Below are 21884 nucleotides of genomic sequence, written 5' to 3'. Positions count from 1 at the left end.
GCCTCAATGCCTTGAAATGCTTCTGAACTGGGCGTCAGGGTGGAGCAGAGACAAGATCGTGCTGAAGGTTCACATCCCAAGGAATCACAAAAAGGCCAGGAGACACCAGGACAAACGGACCTCCTGCCTTAGGAGAAACCATCATAAAAGAGCATCTTCCCATTCCCTTACCCTCAGCACCACACCACCCCCACTCGGGTCCCCCACAACCTATTTTACTCCACCTTCAGTACCCTGTAGCAGCCACATTCCCACAAGAAAGCCAAGCTGTTCCTTAAAGTCAAGTAGATTTAATCTGTAACTATGAAATGTCTAGGTTAGCAGCAATTATGGACACCCAGAGACTGGGCAGAATCTGTCCCTCGAAGGCAGCCTGAGGGCCACGAAGGCTCCCCTCAGTTCACAGAGGTAGCTGGCAGGATGTTAGCTTTGCGCTCAGCTTCAATGCAGTACTTCTCGGGAAGGCCAGTGGCTCTGCCGGGGAAACGCAGGCAGGTATAAGGAAAGGTACTGGCCCAGACAGGAGGCGGGAGGAAGCAGGCTCTGGGTGGGGTTTACTGAACCTGGGGGCCTGCACCCCCCAACCCTGCTCTCACAATCCACCCCCCAAACACACATTCATGCCAAGGCTCCAGCATCCTGCCAAGGAGTTCCCAGAGAGCCAGCAAGACCCCATCCCAGGACTTTCTGCTGGAGCCCCCTTCGGAGGGATGAGCCCTGGGTGGGGAGAAGGCCCTCTCCCTGAGCATCTCTGCCATGGCCCTTCACCCCCAAATCCCCATGCTTTCCAGCCTGTGGTGTCACCTCTTTAGGTGGGGGGAAGAGGATTTGGGAAAGGAGGAGGTTCCAGCGCACCTCAGCTCTTCAAGCTTTTTCCTCTTGATGTCATCGATGCGCTCACGGCGTTTCTGGGCCTCCTCTTTGAGGCGCCGGCCCTCCTCAAAGGTGGCAATCCGGTTCTGCACTTCCTTCTGCTGGTTCTCGCGCACCTGGCGCCGGAGCTCATTGGCATGCTGTAAGCGCCCTGTGGCCTTTTTCTCCTCCTCCAGCCGCTCCTTCTCAATCTGTTCTCTCTGAGCCCTGGGAGAGGGAAACAGGAATGGAATGAACTCAGCCGAGCTGGCCCAGGCCAGGAAAGGTGGTGGGGGCGCCTCCTGCATGGGCTCCTCCAGTAGACATGCCTCAGAGACCACAGCTCTCTGGGCTCCAGCCCCATTTTGTAACTCAAAGATCAGCCCCAAAAGCTGCTGCCCATGCATGCCCCCTTCTCCTACCCAGCCAGGACTAGCTCCAGGGTCGCATGACTGTATGTCATGGGCATGCTTAGAAGGGCCCCCAAGTAGGTCTGATGCTCTGCTTTCACTGTTTTGAAATTCTTAATAATTTTTGAACAAGGGAGTCCACACTCTCTTGCTCTGTCACCCAGGCTGGAATGCAGTGGTGCTATCATAGCTCACCACAGCCTCAACCACCTGGGCTCAAGTGATTCTCCCACCTCAGCCTCCCGAGTAGCTGACACCACAAGACAGTGCCACCACACCCAGCTAATTTTTTGTTTATTATTTTTAGAGATGAAGTCTCATTATGTTGCCCAAGCTACACATTCTCAATTTTCACTGGGCCCTGAAAATCATGTAGCCAGTCTTACACCCAGGGTTTCACCCACTGGGAACTATTGTTCCTACTTCTCCCAGATAACAATGTACAACTCCTTTCCAGCTTATCCTGAGATTTCTTCTCCTTCCTGCCTTCCTTCCTTACTTACTTCCTCCCTCCCTCCCTTCCTTCCTTCTTCCTTGCTTCCTTCCTTCCTTTCCTGCCTCATTCCCTCCCTCCCTCGATGCTTGGAAATGTAAAGGATGCAGTGTCATGCTAGCTCCACCCTGGTTACTGGAAGAAGGAAAGAGCTCAGCCTGATATCTCTCAGTTCTCTTCCTGATCCATCTCTCCAAATTTCCCTTAGAAACTTCTTCCACAAAAATACTTCATGGACCCTGATATCAGGGAGAAAATCACTAGTGGCAACAGGAAAGGCTCAGAAACACTCAAATGAAATGCATTCGCATCTCAGAAAAAAAAATGCATTTATAGGCCTTCTTAAGCTAACATCTAATTTTGTTCTCAACATAATTTAAAAAATGAAATGTAAAATCATCTTAGGCAGGAATTTCTCACCTGCTCTCCTCCCCTTGAGTCACTGATACCCCAACAAAAAGGTACCTACAACACTGCTTCATTTCCTCATTTCCCTCTAGCTTTCTTCCAAGATCCACCATACACGCAGCATCCTCTCCACTCCCAGAAACTCTTTCCATCATGCAAACATCCCAAAATTCTATGCCTTCTACAGAGACTTCCCAGTTTACCCGAAGAGTACTGTTGGCTTCCTCAGCCTTCTGTGTTTAGACACCAAATCCTGACTTCCCAGACACATCTCTGATAGCAGAAGGACTCTCCTCTTTGCCTTGCCATTGTTTTCCTGTATTTAGAACAGTTTTCTATTGTTTCACCCCCTTCTGAGTGAAGGGGTAAGTGTGGAAAAGGGGGACTTGTATGTGTCACTAGAGAGTCCCGGTGGTGCCAGGCAGTTGAAAATCCAAATGAGGACGAACCTGGTCATTCCATCGGGTTACGGCAGTGATCACAGAGCCTAGCTACATTTTAGAATCACCTGGGAGCTTTTGAAACATACTCACGCATGGGCCTAATCCCAGACCATTTAAATCACAATCCAGGAAGTGAAGCCTTGTCATCATATTTTTCAAAAGCTCCAAGACATTTCTAAAAACCACTTGGTAGGGAAAGTCAGCTATCTCTGCTTAGTCAACAGGCTGAGAAGTATGGACATCCCTCTGTTCAGAAACAAAAGTCCACATATAGGCCATACAGGAGGCTGTGCTTTTGAAGCAGAGAAAGTTGGATTTGGGCGGTGGCAGAGATGCTTCTGAGTAAAGATACCCATCATGGTGGTCACATGGCCCTGGAGACACTAGGCCTAGACACTAACCTACAACAACAGGTGAAGTTGAACTTCTCCACAAAGGCTGGTCTAGCTTTAATAACTGGCTAGTGCATATGCTTCAGGCAAATGATGCAAAGGAAAGACAAATGGGTCGGCAGCAAAAGTAGGACTTAAATTTTATTTCATTAATATTTATTAGTGCCTGTTAACAGCAACACATATGTCCAAGGGCATAGAGGCCAGGGAGGAGAGAGGAGACATCTGGAAGGCAGTCTGTAGCCCAAGGGCAGAATCTTGGGGGGCATTTAGGAAGCTACTTTCTTCACTAGGTGTCCAGTGACCATGGCACAACCCTGGGGGCAGAGAAAGTTACAGAGCCAAAGGGCATCACACCAGAGGTGGCATGCTGGGGCCTGGAGTCCAATAAAAGGCCAAAAATCTGGCTCTGGTAAGGACAGAGGCTCCTGAAGACCTGCTTTGCCTCTAACTAGGGGTCTGGGTAGCCTGGTCTGGCATGTAACTAACTACCCATTGCCAAGAGGAAGGACCTAGAGCATATGAACCAAGAAAGTGAAGCTATATTGTTTAATCTCTACTTATCTGAGCATAATGTCTATAATTTTGTATCTCTTCAATTCAATTTTTGCTTGGCTTGTTTCCTTTTGAAAAATTCTGATGTTGTAGGGTCTGAACCAGAGCAAAAAGAGAGTCATTTCCAGTTAGACCAGGAGAACACCCCCAGGGACCAGGTCTGGGGGTGGCAGATCTGACTGGTGGAAAATAGAGCAGAGAGGGAAACCAATGGCAGCTGTGACTGTTGACTGCTTTGAGGGAGGGAGCAGAACAGTGAGAGATGTGAACATTTAGCTTCCACTTATGTGTTGAAATTATCATTGAGCCAAAAGGGAAAACAAAAGTAAAAGGATAAAGAGCTATCAAGGAAGAAAGATGGATTGATGTAGGTGCGGTCCATCCAAACACAAATCTCTAATACCTTTCCTGTGGAATGGGCAAGAGCAGTGTTTTGTTAATTTCTAATGTCCTCCATAGCATCCAGAGCAGAGCCCTGCATTTCTGTGCTTAATATATATTTGTCAAATGAATGGCAAACAGCTCCCTTAAAGTCCTGCTCCAATGACTCACAACCCTTAGTGTCTGAAGTTCTTCTCTCTATCTTTCCTAAACCACTCCTCTTGCAGTTTCATCCCTAATTCGCAGGGGCACATGGATCAGAGGGCAGCAGAAGGGACCAGATTTTTACCTTTATTTATACTTTTACTGCTCCAGGGTAAATAATCCCAGTCATTGCCAATTCCTTAAGCAATTCCAGGTGCTATCTCCCAATTCTCTAATCACAAAATTCTTGGCTCAAGTGATTTTTAAAAGTTTCAATCGTCCATCTAGTTATAATGATCCCACCAACCCAGACAAGATGGACGAGCGTCTGTTAACATGCCAGAAAGCTTCTCTCTATCCAATACGGATCATCCCTGCTACAGTACAAGGAAAGGAATCCAAGGTTCCCAGGCCCCTCCTACCGAAGAATCCTCTCGAACTCATCCCGGTCCCGTTGCACCTGAACAGCCAGAGCGTGCTCCTTGAAAGCCACCTGTTCGAGCCGACTTTTTCGCAGCTCGGCCTCTGTTTCCATCTTCTTCTGCGCATTTTCCTTTTCCTTTCTGCGCCACTCTCTGTCTGCAACCTCCTGGTTGCGCTTGGCCCGCAAGGCATCCTGGGAAAGTTGGCAGGGGACCAGTGAGGGCACAACATACCTGGAAGTACAGACCAAGTGCCTTTAAGAAGACACCTACTTACAGACTCTGACAGTCTGCTTTGAAAAGCACCATGAATTTCTCTGGCAGCTAGTTATTCTAGGAAAGGATAAATGGAATCCTGTCATCAAACTTTTGGGTTAGAAGATAACCTGAGGGGTCATCTTGTCCTTCCAACCCACTCATCCCAGTTCTTTCCCTGTACCTCAGACATCTCCAGGCAGTCTTGAAACTGCTTCTAATTTTAAAAACTGCTAATGGTGGAGATACCACAGTTTCCCTGGTGACACATTTCATTGGTTGGTTAAGGTTGAAAGTTCTTTATGGAGCAGCGAAAAACTTTCTCTTGAACCTTAAGCACATGCTGCACTGCTCAATCCCTGCTGACACAGACCCTGGGAGCAGGCCACCCCTTCCTTCTCAGACTACTGAAGTCTAGGTAACTTGCATCCTTTCCTCCACATCTCCACCCTCAAGGCCATTCTACAGCCTGTCAAAGGGATGGGTAGGCAAGCAAGTGGGAAAAGTAGAGGGAAGTCGAGACTAAGCAGGTACCTGTTCTGCCTGGTAATCCTGGGCCTTCTCCTGCGTGGCCCTCAGGCGGGCGATCTCCTTCTCTTTCTCCCTCCGGATTCTCTCCTGCTCAGCCTCAAACTCTGCTTCTCGAGCCTGCCGGAAGGAAAGGCCTTGTAGAACAGTTGCCATTGCCCCAGCCTTGCAGAGAGAAACAAAATCCCTACAACAGACTTTCCAATATCTCCCCTACCACTTCCTGACTCCTTTTAAAATAGGACAAAATGAGGCCAGGTGCCGTGGCTTATGCCTATAATCCCAGCACTTTGGGAGGCTGAGGCAGGAGGACCGCTTGAACCCAGGAGTTCCTGACCAGACTAGACCACAGAGAAAGACTCTGTCTCTACTAGAAATCTAAAAATTAGCCAGGCATGGTGGCATGTGCCTATAGTCCCAGCTACTCAGGAAGCTGAGGTAGGAGGATTGCTTGAACCTGGGAAGTCGAGGATGCAATGAATCATGATTGCATTACTGCATCCCCCTGGGCAACAGAGTAAGACCTTGTCTCAAAATAAATAAATAAATAGGGTAAAATGAATTTGGCAATGCATGAACATAAAAACAATTAGCATTTATAAAATGCTTTATTGTTTACAAAACACTTTCCTATGTGTTATCCTGGAGAGCCCTCACAACATTTGCTGAGACAGATATTATAGATGAGGAAACTGATGGTCAGAAAGATCAAGGGTCTTGCCCAAGATTGCACAGGAAGTAACCTACCTAACAGGATTTGAACACAGGTATTCTGACCCTGGCTTTCACACTCCTTCCACTATGTCATAGACTATTTTCAAGTTGCAAGGCTACTGGGCCAAGAAACAACTGTGGTTCTTTGCCTGTCTTGTAAAGTACAGCAGGTGGAGGTTATCTCATTAGGCCCTGGGCAAAGAGCCAACCATGCTTTGGGCAGTCCCACAGTGGTTACCAGATACTTAAAGAATGAACCATCAAAATTAGCTCCCTTTCCACCTCTCTGAAAATACAGGCATATCCTTAAAAGCTTCCCAAGCCCAGCTTCCCAACTGCCATTCTTGAGCAATCATAAGCTGAATGGTGCAGGTTGGAGGGAAATGTGACATTTATAAAGAATTTTCCCAGCCAGGCATGGTGGCTCACGCCTGTAATCCCAGCACTTTGGGAGGCTGAGGCAGGCAGATCATGAGGTAAAGAGATCAAACCAATCCAGGCCAACATGGTGAAACAGCGTCTCTACTAAAAATACAAAAATTAGCTGAGCACGGTGGCGCATGCCTGTAGTCCCAGCCACTCGGGAGGCTGAGGCAGGAGAATCTCTTGAACCCGAGAGGCAGAGGTTGCTGCAGTGAGCTGAGATCATACCACTGCACTCCAGCCTAGTGACAGAGCAAGACTACATCAAAAAAAAAACAAAAAACAAAAACAAAAAAAAAAACACCTTCCTTGCCCTCATTCTACCTGCCCAGAGTTCTGTGAAACCCAGTGAGTTGTCCCCGTAAGTTGTACAGGGCTGTTGTCAAGCTGCTTCCTCTGTCCACCCTGCCCTAGATAGCAGGACAGGGAACTCTGGGTGTTTCTACAACCAATTTCTGCTTTTAGCTCTGCAGGGGCAGCCCTGTCTGCAAAAATAGATACCACCGTGAGGTCGGTAAGGGCTTGTGATATACGTAGATACTTACAGTGGACTGTGGACATGCCCAAGTGCCTGATTCCGTGGCCAGTCTCCAGCCTCTCCCAGCTATACCTTGACAATGTCCTTTCCATGATAAAGACAAGATATACTCCTCTCTTGCTTAGAAATTCATGGCAACTCCTTATCATTCCACCCTTCCAGCTCCACTCAAGGTCCAAGACACCCCAACAACTGCTCTTAGCTGTCTGTCATCTCACCACCCTCATTTCTTATTATGTCCACTACCAACTCTCTGCTGCAGCCAGAAAATATGTGCACTAACTCCTACACAGAATTAGCTCATTATCCCCACCTTCATCCACTTAGGAAAACAGTGGTTGAGTTCCAATGGTACAGCATTTTTCTGGGTATTTTCAGCCTAGTCTGACTGGACACATATTGAAACATCCAGTATATTTTGAATCATCAATGACTATTTCACAGGATTATTGTAAAGATTAAAAGAGATAACACATGTAAAACACTTAGCACAGAGCCTATGCACAGTCTAGGTGCTCACTAAATGATAGTCATGTGATTGTTATTATGTAGGAATGATCTATGTCCCCAAACCTGCATTCTCACTCTATTGCTTGCATAGAGTGTCCCCAGCATCCAATAAGAATACTAAACCCAATAAGTGAGCTTCGCTGAGCTTCATTTTCTGTGGTTTGTATTCAGAACATATAGGTGTACCAAACATGCCATTCAAATTATACTCACACCCTCCCCCTGGCCTTCTTTAAAAATAACTACTATAGAGGAGCATAGAGAAGTACAATGTGTTTTTGTCATCATGGAATTTCAAAACTAGCAGGGCAGACAGACCAACACATGAAGAATTTAATAACTTTCCTGCCACCTTGAGTACTTCCTCCTCTTTTTACATAAATCCATGTTCACTTTATCTAAACCAGTCTTAAAAGCCTTCTTCTACTCTCCAATCCCCATAGACCTCAATCATTTTATTACTCAATTTTGCCCCAGAATGAGCTGACACATTCATGAGCTACATCCATCTGCAACTGTCTTCAGGTATGGCTCGCTCCTCCACTGTGCATTTGCTCTGTCGTATAGGTTCTTTGGTGGGAGATGGGGGAAGACTATTTTCTGAGTCTAGCACCCAATACAGGATGCCCAATATAGGCATTTGCACAAGAAATTTATGTAACCGCTGACTCATGATTATCATGATTATTGTATAATTATGCAAGTCATGACAAATCCACAAAAAACTCACTTTCACCAATAGTTTCAGTTTTCTTTTCTGCCCGCACATGGCCCTCATCCCAACTTCTAATCAAAGGTGTTAATGAGGATAAAGCTAATTTGGGTATCCTTTCTAGGCTGTCTCTGTTAATGAACAAGTGGACTGGCTAAGATGAAGAGACAAAGAAGCCAGGCCCTTGAACTAAGGATGTGCATCTTTTTTCTTTTTTTTTTTGAGACAGAGTCTCGCTCTGTCGCCCAGGCTGGAGTGCAGTGGCGTGATCTCGGCTCACTGCAAGCTCCGCCTCCTGGGTTCACGCCATTCTCCTGCCTCAGCCTCCCGAGTAGCTGGGACTACAGGTGCCCGCCACCACGCCCAGCTAATTTTTTGTATTTTTAGTAGAGAGGGGGTTTCACTGTGGTCTCAATCTCCTGACCTCGTGATCCACCCGCCTCGGCCTCCCAAAGTGCTGGGATTACAGGCGTGAGCCACCGTGCCCGGCTGGATGTGCATCTTAGAATGAAGGTGCAGCTGCCTTCCGCTGGAGTTCCCTTAGTTCTCAGGCCCTCCTCTCCCTGTGACAGACATTCCATTCCTAGCCAAAGGTCCCAGAAACCAAGTCCCTACCATCTTCTTCTTGGTAAACTCCATCACCATCTGGTCTGCCAGCTTCTCCTGAGCCAGCAGCTCTGCTTTCTGTTTCTGGTTTTCATCATTGATGCGCTTAATCTCAGCTTGCATCTTCAGTTTTTGCTGCTGCCTTCGTTCCATGTCCTGCCAGCAAAAGAAAGAGAGCCTCAGAGTACAAAGAGGTAAGACAAGAAGCCACTGGCATCCAGGGATAGAGAGGTACAGACAGAGGAGGGGGACAAATGCATTGCCTGCAGTCTAGTGTCCACAACTATCCTTTGTTAAACCTTTTTTTCAAGGGTCATCAATGCCCTCTTCAACCAAATGGCCTCTTTACAGTCTTCATCCAACTTGACTTTGTGGCAGCCCCTGATGCTATTGATCTCTATATTTTCAGGAAGCAGAAGCTCTTAAAGTTCCACACAATTGCCTCTCACATGTTTTGCTAAATCCTACCCCTGCGGCTTTGCTCATGGTGCTTCTCCTCCCTTCAGTGTCCCTCTCCCATTTAAACCCAACTTTCACTCTCCAGTCAATAGTGATGACTGAAATAATACATATTGCCTTAATTGAGTACTTTCTGTTTCTTGAGCACTGTACACAGACTATCTCTAATATCTAAATATGTCCAAAAGTCCTAAAAGGTAGGTAGGCCTCGTTATCTCTCTTGCTCCAATAAACTGAGGCCCAGCATTGAAGTGACTTCCCCACCGGCCACACAGCTTATAATCTCCAGAGCTAAAATTTTGGAACCTGTTCTGTCTAAATTAAAGTATCAACCTTCTCTGGAAATCTTGCTTGATTGCCTCAACTTTCAGTTCTCTCTCCATTTCTAAATTCTCTCTGCACTTAAGGTGGCGCCACACCTCTTGCAAGGTGATCATACACTGCCTTGCAGGTCCCCACTCACTTCATATGTGTTCGCTCTGCTCCAGTTACAGGACAAGGGACCTTGTGTCACACATCCTCTCTTCCCCAACAACATGTAGCCCAATGCAAGGAAAATAGCAAATATTCGATAAACCATTGCTAAATGAGGCAGGGAAGGTAGGACCAAAGGGAGAGGCATGTGAGAAAGGAAAGAAAAAAAGTTCTTAGACACAGAGAAACATTTGACAGAGATCAGAGTACCAATGTGAACAAGGTCGTTTTTAAGGAAGGATCCTCCTGCCTTTCCCGGACCTAAGCCTTCAACAGCTCTCAATGATCAGACCACTTCTGAGCTAAGCACATTCTCAGGTGCAGAGGGGCATGGGAATTAGGGGAACAGCTGGCCCCCCAAGCACCTCCAATCAATCTCAGACTCCTTAAGTTCTTCTATTGATTAACTCACCCCACCTCCCACACTGTTTCCAGCTCCCTCCATTTCTCCAAAGACTAAATCCCTCCCTGGCCTTCCAGCTCTTCCTCAGCCCAGCTGCTGCCCTGATTCATCTAACCAAGGTAACTCTCCCTGTGTGTCTTCCTCTAGTGCTGGCTCTCTGCCAGCTTGGCTCACTGCCCCGTTCAAGGCTTCTTCCTTCAGGAAGCCTTCTGAACCACAGCGGTACGGCAACTGTCTGCCTCTGAGGTCCATGTGGTGCATGAGTCACAGACATTCTCTCTCTCTCACAATACTCGTTTCTTTGCTCACTCCACTTTTCCCTTTCTGCCCCTCCAACTCTCACACTCCTTTTCCCTCTTCTCCCTTTCTTCCTTTCCTTCCTGTTTCTCACTGATTTTAGGCCTCCATTTGTATCCCAGACATCATTTAATCTCACTGGCCCTCAAAGCTGAAGATGCTGTTGATTTCTGATATATGACATACATGTAATCATGTATTTATTTACTTCTTTCCCTATTTATTTACTTCTTTCCCTATTTATTTACTTTTTGGATTGTTTTTATTGGTTCGTTTCATTTCCAAGACACCAAAGGACTTTCCCTGTTTCTTTTGAAGCCCTTCCAAAGCAACCCCAGATAAACACCCTTCACTCTTTTCCCCTTTGCTAGCAAGGTGGGAAACGCTGCCCTTCGTACCACCATGAGATGATACAGTAGGTCTAAAGCTGGGAAGGCACAGGTTTCCTCGCTAAAATTGCCCAATACTTCCTGGAGACTCAGGGAGTGCCTATTAGAAGGACATTAAAAGGATAATGACACAACATCAACATAATGGTGCTGACTAATGGACTCCTAGAACTTCCTCAGTGAACCCACCAATTCCCACTCCCCACATCTAGTTGGATTTTCCCGCCCTCACTTCTCGCCCACTACCCTGCATATTTGCCCCATAACTTTCCTTCTTGGCCCTTTCCCACTCTCTCTCCCCTGAGCCAGGAAATGGAGTAACTTGGCCAGGTCTCTCACCGTCTTCACCCTGCTATTCTCCTTCTCAATGCAGTTCACAGAGCTGTGTGCCCTTTCAGTTGCCCCAACTACCCAGGTGATTTTCATTCCACTTTTCTAGCAGCTCCTCACACTGCAGGAGTGGTGAGAAGGCTTCATAATTACAAGTCTGCCCACCTGCAGGACTCTTCACGTCCCCCTGTCACTCACCACCATCAAATGCACTAGCTGATGACAACTTGACAATTCATAAACACAGGGGAGGGAGAGAATCGTAAAAGAATACGTGTTCCACAAGTTAAATGGCACCATGAGGAGGCAATCACACAAATTCAGAATGTGAGATATTCTTAAAGGCAACTGGCCTAGATGCTTCAAAATATCAGTGTTATAAAAATGAATGAAGAATGAATGAATGAATGGGGGAACTCTTCTAGATCAAAACAAACTAAAGACTCAACCGAATGCAATGTGCAAACCCTGATTAACGTCTAGTTTGGAAACAAGAAAGCCAGAAATACATATTTGGAACAATTGGGGAATGTGAATGTGGATTAACTATTAGATGATATTATGGAATCACTGAATTCAAGTTTTCGATGGAGGAGGTGATAATGGTATTGTTGACATGTAAGAGAGTGTCCGTGTTCTTCAGAGCTGCAGGCTGAAGCATTTAGTGGCAGAGTGTCAGGATATCTGCAACTTAAATTCAAATAGTTTGACAATAAAAAAATATATATATATTTATATATATACACACACACCTAGAAAGAAACAAGCAACTAACGTAAATGATTAACAATCATTAAATCTAGGTGAAGAGTTTATGGGTGTGATATAATTTTTTCAACTTTTCTGTACAAAATTTTTCAAAATAAAAAATTGAGGAAAAAATAAATTATCCAAGTGCCTGCCATGTCCCTCACTGTGCTAGAGGGTTTTATACATTGTTACAGCCCAGAGAAGGCACACAGAAGATGACTTTTTAAGTCTTCTTAGTTTGGGCAGGTATGTCATCATTTCTTTTGCAATAAATATGCCTACTAATTTTATTTGGACTAACAGGAAGAAAAGGTTTGGCTTCACAACACAATTAATGACAATGGGATGCTATGTACTTTGAATGAAGTAACAGCAGGGAGTCTGGAACTAAGATATTGCTACTGTTCGTCTACAAAGTATATAATATCCCTAGGTGATTGAGGGAAGACTATAAAACATCCCTATGTTTACTTGTGCAAAGCATGCAGCCATATATTTCCTTTATGTGTCTATTCACAATGATATGTCAGTCTTGGACCTCAAGTCCTTGGAAGGAAGGGACAATATCTATCCAAATCACTGCTCATCCCCCAGCGTGACACCACGGTGAAATGAATATTTAACATGGCAATAAAAAGTTGATGGTGATGATGTTGTGAAATGAGCATGTGCCTGGCAGAAAATCAGTCAACACCCTGAAACCCCAGAGTCTTGAAGGGTTTTGATGCTGCTGGTGGTGAAATGTGGCATTGTCTGTCTGGCCTGTTACCTTTAGATCTTCCTCTTGGAGCTGTTCCATATATTCCAGCATCTGCTCCTTCTCCTGCTCCCGCTGCTCAGCAAGCAGCGATCGCTCCTCCTGATTCTTTTCCATCTGTTCCACAATTTGCCGCCTTCCTCTTGAAGAGAACAGTGCCACAGTGTCTTAGAAACCCAAGGTCCACGTCTCCCAGAGTCCAACCTCCACCTAAACAACCCCCAAGATGGGTGGTGTCACCGAAACAATTTGACAAGTGCCCCCTAAACATCGATATGCTTCATGAGCCCAGACCAAAGTCCTTCCCCCAGGAAGGACCTCAAGGGTTGGCCTCCTTTCTCCTGAGCTCCTGGTTCCAGGGCTCACTCTTCCTGAGATTCTCCTTCTTTATTTGTTTGCCCAAGAGGGGTACCCCACTTGATAAAACACCTTCTACCTTCCAGGATATAAAGAGTTTCTGAAATCCTACCACCTCCCAATTCTTAATCATAGGAATCTAGCTGAATAGTAATCATAGGAAGCTAGCTGAATAGTAAAAAGCCAAAAAAAAAAAAAAAAAAAAAAAAAACACCCAGGAGCTACAAGCAATGTTGCCAGTGATTCCCTATGTGTTAGTAGGACGTCAATAAACTTGGAAGCATAGACCCCATGACATATGAGTAAAGTCTGGAAGAATGGGAGAAGACACATATTAGGATAAGAATCAAGGGGAAAGAGTATGAGAGCCACATTCAGACAGAGTGCTCAAATGGCTTCATGACTCCAGATGAAGTAAACAGGAGTAAAGAGTAAAAGGGTTACATGAAAACAAGTCTGGGCTCAATATAAGGACCAGCTCAAATCATTACAGTTGCCTAATAAAAGAGAGTTTTCCTTTGCTGGAGCTGTTTGTGCAGAAGATGGACAGCCACTTAGCCACTCAGTAACCTTTCACTGGGAACCTACTATAGTATACCAGGTACCTACCAGAAGTACAGAGGTGAATGTACCAGGTATAGTATACGAAGCACAGAGATGAATGGTTCCAGAGAACAGGATACAGTTGGGGAGATAAAACTGCCATTCAGTGTGGTACAAAGATTATTTATAAAGGTATTTCATGTATTGTATGGTTGGCATTCTAAATCTAGGACACTATTATTCTATAATTTACTTGCTCTGGGACTTGTCCTTTTCCGCACAAAATGAAGGGGAGACTGAATTTATTCATCCTAACATGAATTAAGCACCTATTACAGGCCAAACACTCTGCTAGGCTCAGAAGCTACAGAAATGGATATGAAAGGACCTGTCCCCAATGAGCGTAGCATCTAGGAGGGTCAGAGAGCCACAGCACAAGAGTGGGATGCTGGAGTATAAACACCGAGTGATGGGCACAGAGAAGGGAGCCACTAAGCCTGCCTGGTGACATGAGGGAGGTGACAGCAAAGCTATATATAAAGGGAAGGAGACAGCATTTTCCAGGAGGAAAAGGAAAGAGAAGGGTATTCAAAAAAGAGAAAATAACAAAAAATTAAGAACTTGTCACAAGGCCTGGCATGTTGGGGGCCTGGGAAAAAGCACAGAGTAGATGGCAGGTGGGGGTCAGAAACGAGACTGATTGCAGCCAGACTGTGAAGTGCCTCCTAGGACTCGGGAAATATGCTTCTAAAAGTTCTGTGATTCTGGCCGGGCTCATGCCTGTAATCCCAGCACTTTGGGAGGCTGAGGCCGGGGGATCACTTGAGGTCAGGAGTTTGAGACCAGCCTAGCCAACATGGTGAAACCCCATCTCTTCTAAATCCAAAAATTAGCCGGGTGTGGATGTGCGTGCCTGTAATCCCAGCTACTTGGGAGGCTGAAGCAGGCAAATCGCTTGAACCCAGGAGGTGGAGTTTACAGTGAGCCGAGATTATGCCACTGCACTCCAGAGCCTGGGCGACAGAGTGAGACTCCCTCTAAAAAAAAAAAAAAAAAGTTCTGTGATTCTATGTATCACTTCATAAAGTTTTGAGATAATATGTAGATGACAATAATGACCATTTCTCATCTCTTACCTCTTTGCTAGGCTACATGGACCTAAAGATACATGGAAATAGCTTAGAGAGGGAGATGCCAAAACCACATCTTTACCTAATTCTTTCCTCCCTCCTCTTCCTGTCCAGTTCCTCCTGCCTTTGAATGGATTTCTGCCGCTCCACTTCCATCATCTGATCCAACCGCTTCTCCTCTGTGTCCAATTCTTTTTGGATCTGCTGCTTCTCCAGGATTTGGGCATCCCGGATGGCATGACACTTAGCATTGAGGATAATCTGGAGAGTGGAGATTAAACTGTAGCACTAGGCCTAGGGATGTGTAAGTTTAAGGGAAAGAAATGGAAACAGAATGCTATACTGCTGAGCATGCTGGAGGTGTGCATGACTGCTCACAAGTCCGGGGAAATAAGAATGTTCTTATATTTACCTTTCCCCTTAATATAGTTTAGCTCAAAGATTTACTGGCCTCCTGCTAGGTGCCAGGGTCTGTGCAAGGAGGGGCCTGGAATAGCATCTTTCAGGGAGCTACATCTTAGGGTTTTGGTGGTAATGGGTCACCCTTTGGAAATATGATGAAAGCAACAGGCCCTCTCCTCCATAAAATTCACTTATACATGTACACACAAAATTTCTATAAAACTTCAGAGGTCCATTGTTCCACTTAGAGACCTATGAACTCCAGGTTGGACCCCTTGTTCTCCTCAGGGGAGCTATGACACTCTTGCAGAGGCCAGGCCACAAGATTTTTAAGCTGGAAGAGCCCAACATGACACAAAAGGGATGAAAAACCACAGCCCCATCAATAAGAACCCAAAAGTAAAACCTTTAGAAAATTAAAGGAGGCATACATAGAGAAGATTTACCTGAGAGACAGAAATCAGAGGTGCAGGGATTGGGGAATCAGCACTTTTCATTTGGTAAGGAAGTGAACCACATGCAAATGAGTTACAACAGAATTCAAATGAGCCTCTGGTCTTTAGGCTCTCGGCCAAAGGAAAAGCTTTGGGTGCTCCAAAAGCATCCAATTGCCTCGACCACCATACGTGGCCAGAACTGAACTAACAGGATGAAAATAAAAGTAACACTTCACATTTAATTTACCAATCCTAGCCCACAAAGCCTTTCCCGTCTACTACCTTATTTCATCCTGCCAATGATTCCACAAAATAGTTTTACCACCCTCAAGTTACAAATGAAGAAAGTGAGGCTCAGGGAGGGCAAGTGACTTGCCCAAGGTCACACAGCGAACAAGTGGCAGAGCCAGTCCTCACTGTGATCACTGCAACTACCACAGCAGGTGCAGCTCTCCCCCGCCCAGCCCCTGCCCACACCCCCACCAGTCCCTGGCCTTGTCCAGTGTGGGAATAAGGGGAGGGAGGAGGGACGGCAGTGAGTGCTCAGAGGGAAGGGAGAGACGAAGAGCCCACCTTGCTCATGTCCTTGAGCTCTTCCTCCTGCTCCATCCGCAGCTTGTTGGCTCTCTGCAGGAGGTTCTGGGCCCGTTCCTTGGCCACCTCCTCCAGGTCACTGAGCTTCTTGTTGTTGTTCCACACCATCTCCTTCTGTTTCATGATCTTCTTTCGTGACATCACTGCATCCTAAGGGAGACCAGTCTGGCTCAGTGGGAGATTATTTCATGCGCTCTGTGCCCTGGGCGCTAGCCTGGCTACCACAGGTGACCCAGTACAATTTTGCCTCAGCCAGTGATGATGTCAGAACCAAGAAGTTCCATAGCCTGGCTTCATTCTCAGCCCTCCCCTTGGCCCCGGTTGCTCCCACCTCTCATCTCAGGTATTGCTCTTTGGTCTCCTTTCTGCAATATTTCTTCATTAAGTACATAATTTGTGCCTCATTTCAGGGTCCCCTAATGAGAGTTCCCCAGTGCATTTTGATTCTGCCACCCATCTGCAGAGGTGAAGGCTTAGGGAGGTTAACTACCATGGTGGCTTCCTTCTCCTTCTTGAAGGCCTGGTCCCTGGCCTCAAGTTCTTCTCTGGTCAGGACATGGGATGCCCATTTGATTCGTTCAAACTCCTCAGGGCTGATGATTAGGGACTCCCCGGAGGGATCCTCTGTGGGAACACTGACACAAGAATGAACAGAGTTAGGGAGGGGAGAGGGAAAGCTCTCGGCACCACACTTCAGGCTTCTCTGCTCTCTTCCCCTCTCCCCATCATGCCAGTGGACTCCCCCAATGGCAGAAGAGATGGCAAGTGTGCCATGGGTCCACTGGGGAGTAGAGGTTCCAAGTGGGGGGTCAGGTAGCATTGAAAGCTAAAAAGAGACATTTTAAGTCTTTTTCTATTAGGTCCGGCTCATATGTTACCTTCTCTGTACAGCTGAGACCCCCCATCATGTCCACATGTGCCCACTCTGTCTCCCCACCAAGGCCCAATAGATCACCTCCTCCTCTGAGCCCCTACTGCACTCTGTTCTTACTGCCTGTATCACAGCCAATTGTGCAGCTCTGTTTCCTTTGTGAGCTCCTTCAGGACACAAACTCTGTCTTAACCACATTGGTAGCCTAGTCTCTGGCATAGCGCTTGGTACAGAGTGAGAATTCAAAACAAAGCTGTTGAATTAAATTTTAAAAACAGATTATTCCTCAAGGATGACATAAAAAGGGCAAGGGGACGCCAGACAAGGTTGACATAGATGCTAGTTATAAACCTAAGCTTCCCTGCCCATCCAGCCTAGAGAGAAGCTTTGAACCGTAAATATTAATTAAAATCTATGATCAACAATAGCCAGAGACATGTCTATAGACCTCTCCTTTCTAGCTATCCAACGCATTCAACAAACCAATCGCTAATTATAATGATTACAAGCAAATGACATACATTAAAGATGGGGGAGGGAGTAGTTAGGGGGGTGGGAAGAAAGCTGCTTCTGGGTGAGGCAGGTATATGCCAATAAGACACAGATGTCTGAGACAGGAAGTGCAACCTCATCGAATAAAACTAGTGTGTGTGTGTGTTGGGGGAGGGTGGTCCAGGAGATGGACAGAATGAGTGAGTAGATGTGCAGCTTAGCCAAGATCTTGTGTTTCACAAAGCAGTGTGGCCCTAAACAGCCTAGGATCTGGAGTGACCAGCAGTGATCCGAATCTAAGACAGCAGTTCATACTACTTTCAGCAGCCCTGAAAAATAACCAGCCACTTGTCCTCCAACGTGTTTTCAGGACTAGACGGCTCCAAGAAGGAATGCTTCCTCCCTTCCTTCGGCTCCAGGAGTGGCTGCAGGGCTCTAGCCACATCTGGCCCCTTGATGCCAGGGCTGACCAGACATGCTCGGTAAGGGGCCCCAGCCCGACACAGCTCCCGGGGTGTGTCCCAGATGTGCCTCTCCAGCTTGTGACACAGGTAGCATTTTCTGGGAATTAGGGTTTTTAGTGGGTGGAGCCAGGCCAGGGAGAACGGTTGTAGAGGGTGAAGCACTAACACAAGAGCTAAACCACCGGAGCACAGTGTTGGCTCAGGGCACATGGTTGAGCTAGGCCTAAGTCCCACAGGAGGGCCTCAAGCCTGAGGGCAGCTCTAGTCAGGAAGTGGGGTTGAGCTAATCCCAAAGGAACCCAGGGAGCCCCTGTGAATTTCCTCTTATGGCCTTAGAGTCTGGGAGGAAGCCAGGGGGCTAATTAGGCATCTGGTCAGTTTCCCTTTGCTTCGGATTCTTAATGCAGCCGAAAGGAAGTGACTCATCTGGATCACTTCCCTTTAGGGAGGGCACTAATGGGGACTTAGAGAGGACTCACTAAGCACCTCCTCTCTACCAGTCCCTTAGCTCACACAGCCAGCCAGAAGTAAGGAAGGACAATGAAGCTGAGAATAAAGGACAGTGGCAATAATAGATACAACAATGGGAGAAACTAGAGAGGCCAGGATGGAGAAGAAAGAACTATCAAACGAAAAGGGGAAAATGAATAGGAAAGAAGTGGGGATTGGACTGACAGAGTGAAACCAGGTGGGTTTACCCATCTCCCTGCAAAGATCCTTAGCAAAAGGATGAGGACTAGACAAAGAAGGGCAGGGGACGGGGTACTCACATGAGTTCTCGGACCATGTCCCGGGTGATGAGCTGGATGGTCTCTGGCTTGCGATCCAAGCCCAAAGCAGTGAGAGTTTTTTGAAGGGTATGCTTATCTCGGAGCAGCACAATGGGGCTGTCGCTCTGGCCCTGGGCTGGGGACTATGAGTTCAGAAAGAATAGCTTAGAAGCTTGTCGCCCCCACTTCCTGCTGGTCAGTCCTAACTTCAAGGATAGAGCAGCGTGATGCCCTGTATCTGAGCACAGCTGGATAAGTACTAACCAGCTTTTCTTTTTTTTTTCTTTTTTTTTTTTTTTGAGACAGAGTCTTGCTCTGTCACCCAGGCTGGAGTGCAGTGGCACGATCTTGGCTCACTACAACCGCCACCTCCCGGGTTCAAGCAGTTCTCCTCCCTCAGCCTCCTGAGTAGCTGGGATTACAGGCAACCACCACCATGCCTGGCTAATTTTTGTATTTTTAGTAGAGACGGGGTTTCTCCGTGTTGGCCAGGCTGGTCTCAATCTCCTGACCTCAGGTGATCCGCCCGCCTGGGCCTCCCAAAGTGCTGGATTACAGGCGTGAGCCACCATACCTGGCCCTGACCAGCTTTTCTGAGAACAAGTCTCTTGTTCTTATACAGGTATTCCTCACAGAACGGTAGGGATAGCAAGCAGTGGCGGTCACTAGTGTGTATCTATACTTAGTCTAAAATCATCAGGAATGAAAGTAAATTTCTGTTCTCTAGGTTTTCCTCTCTCCATGAAAGATTTTCCTTTATGAAAGAAGAAATAATTATCTCTCTAGGACCACACAATGGGTTTGAAGCAATATAATTTGTTACAGACTCTTACAATCTTTGATATTGGTAATTTTAAATTCTTTCTTACGATTAAATTACTTTAACCCCCGCAAAAAGCCATACTGAGGGAGTTAGAAATCGCTAAATGACCTGCAGAGGCCTACCCTTAAGATCTAAGGGTAGCTCTCTACCAGCTCATTGAGTTGGTGGTGAGGAGGTCAGTGAGTTATAATTCAGCAAGAACACAGACTAGCTGTGTGATTTTTTTCTTTTTTTCAAAATTCCCCAACCCTGAAGGAGTTAGATAACAAGAAAATGAAATCACCTGTTTCAGAAAATGTCTAAACACAGGAAAGGATGTGTCATTAATGCAGCCACTGTGATCCTGACCAGAGGCAGGGGATGGCCCCGCTTGTCCCACCTCACATTGCACCCACAGTCCCCTGTGTGCTGCTGCCACCTGGTGCCCATCTCTGCTTTCACGTGGGCACAACTCAGTCATGCCACAGGCCACTTCTGCCCTCTACTGCCCATTGAGAGACTTCCTGAACTCTTAGCCACCAATGAGGCCAAAGAAACTGGACAAGAGACAAGCATTTTTCTGATAGCCCCCTTTTGCCAGCCAGCATGACTACTCCTGGAGAACTCAGCCAATTCCAAATCTCTCTTTGCTTTGACTAGAAAACTCCACATGTACCCAAAACAACAACAACACCACAAATGTCTGTAAGTGAAATTGCATTTTGGCCAGGTGGGGTGACTCACGCCTGTAATCCCAGCACTTTGGGAGGTCAAGGTGGGCAGATTGCTTGAGCTTAGGAGTTCAAGACCAGCGTGGGAAACATGATGAAACCCTGTCTTTACAAAAAATACAAAAATTAGCCAGGTGCGGTGGTGTGCACCTGTAGTCCCAGCTACTTGGGAGGCTGAGGCAGGAGAATCACTTGAGCCTGGGAAGTGGAGGTGGCAGTGAGCCGAGATTGTACCATTGCACTCCAGCTCCAGCCTGGGTGACAGGAGTGAAACCCTGTCTTTAAAATAATAATAAAAAATAAATGCATCTGTTGATCCTTTCCCTTACCAACAGGAAAACTGCTGCAGAGTGAGAGACTTCTAAATGGATTAAGAAGCCTATCTTGATCCCTCTGGCGAGTCCTCTTCAATTCACAATGAAGAAAGATGTTGAAGAGCAGGGACAGACATCAACTCTCCTCTCCCCACCTTCCCCACTGGCAGAGGGATTCAGGTCACTACTGGTGTCTCTCTTTCTCTTTTCCCCTTCTCTTAATCTCTCACTGCCCTTCTCTCCATGTCTCATTCTCTTTTTCTCCTTCCCTCTCTTCCTTCTTACCTACTAAACTCCATGTGTACCAAAATCAGTCAAAGCTCTATTATCTAGCTCTCTTTATCTAGACTAAAGGAGTTGTCCACCTCTTGGTCTAGATAACACTTGCAAATAAAGACCTGCTCGTTTCCCAAAGCTAAGTAACTGTTTTAGTTGAGCAACTGGGAAAGGAGGATGGTTTTGTGTTGTACTCTGATACTATTATCCTTGGATGGAGCGGGGAAGATGTTGCTCTTGTCTGCAAGCCTAGCCCATCAGCCCTGCAATGTTTCCATCATGGAGCTCAACTGAGCAACTATTGCACTCTCTGCAGCTGAGCCTCCCTTTTGACATTACAACAGATTTTAAACACTGTAAAGACATGAGAGATTCTAGGGTGGAAGAAGCTAGGTGTCCCTGTTTACATAGGCCCTGCTAGATCCCAAAGTTCTGCAGCTCAGGTCTCAGAATTCCCCTTTGTCTTCAGTCTGAGAGTTACCTATGAGAGCAAGGTTACTCAGCAGAAGCTTTGCCCTGAGCTACATTTTTGGGCCTCTGCCTGCAGGTGGCATCGACTTGAAAGGACTTTTTGAAGATTACCTTGATATCTCCAAAGAGGCTCTCATCCACCTCAGAGCTCATGGCTTTGGTCCGATAGCGAGCCTTATTCCTTGACCTGTTGGAAGCGGCAGAAGAGGAGCTCAGGGTGCCAGCTGTGCTTAGTGGCTGCAGGAAGAGGCAGAAAGTTTGGGTCATCAATACTGAGTAGCATCCAGACCCTGGGAAGTCAGCAATTCACCAGCCCATACCGGGGGAGTGGGTGGGCATGTGAAAAAGAAACAGTTAGGGAAGGCGGCTGTGTAAACTCTGAACCATAGGGGACAAAGAGCAACAGATGGAGGGTATCCCCACAGAGCACGGGGGTCTCTGCAAAAAAAGAGCTCTGCACAAAGGAGCATTTCTGTAAAACAGTTCATCTCATAGAAGTAGAGAGTAGAACAGTGGTTACCAGAGGCTGAAGAGAGGAAGGGGAGGGGCATGGGGAAAGGTTGGTCAATGAGAGTGCAGTTACAG

At 46.5% G+C, this 21884-nt stretch overlaps 1 protein-coding gene across 1 annotated transcript; it reads right to left on the bottom strand.

Annotated features, from left to right (window-relative positions):
• Window positions 1-270: 270 nt before the first annotated feature.
• On the bottom strand, window positions 271-21588 carry CFAP45 (cilia and flagella associated protein 45). The gene is made up of 11 exons (XM_030824144.1): window positions 21411-21588; window positions 18706-18848; window positions 16599-16743; window positions 16088-16258; window positions 14758-14936; window positions 12658-12787; window positions 8796-8942; window positions 5290-5403; window positions 4501-4694; window positions 856-1080; window positions 271-474 (listed from the first exon to the last, which is right to left on the bottom strand). Exons 1-11 carry the CDS (start codon window positions 21564-21566, stop codon window positions 396-398), a joined length of 1683 nt encoding a protein of 560 aa, XP_030680004.1. The 5' UTR covers window positions 21567-21588; the 3' UTR covers window positions 271-395.
• Window positions 21589-21884: the final 296 nt, after the last annotated feature.

The sequence above is a fragment of the Nomascus leucogenys genome, chromosome 12, assembly GCF_006542625.1.
Source record: "Nomascus leucogenys isolate Asia chromosome 12, Asia_NLE_v1, whole genome shotgun sequence".
Taxonomy (NCBI): Eukaryota; Metazoa; Chordata; class Mammalia; order Primates; family Hylobatidae; genus Nomascus; species Nomascus leucogenys.
This window is presented reverse-complemented; position numbering and strand designations above follow the sequence as displayed.

Coding starts and splice junctions, on each gene's coding strand:
- CFAP45 (XM_030824144.1), bottom strand. CDS start 21,566: ATGACCCAAACTTTCTGCCTCTTCCTGCAGCCACTAAGCACAGCTGGC. Junction 1,081..4,500: donor GAGTTCGAGAGGATTCTTCG/GTAGGAGGGGCC, acceptor TCCCTCTCCCAG/GGCTCAGAGAGAACAGATTG. Junction 475..855: donor AAAAAGCTTGAAGAGCTGAG/GTGCGCTGGAAC, acceptor TTTCCCCGGCAG/AGCCACTGGCCTTCCCGAGA.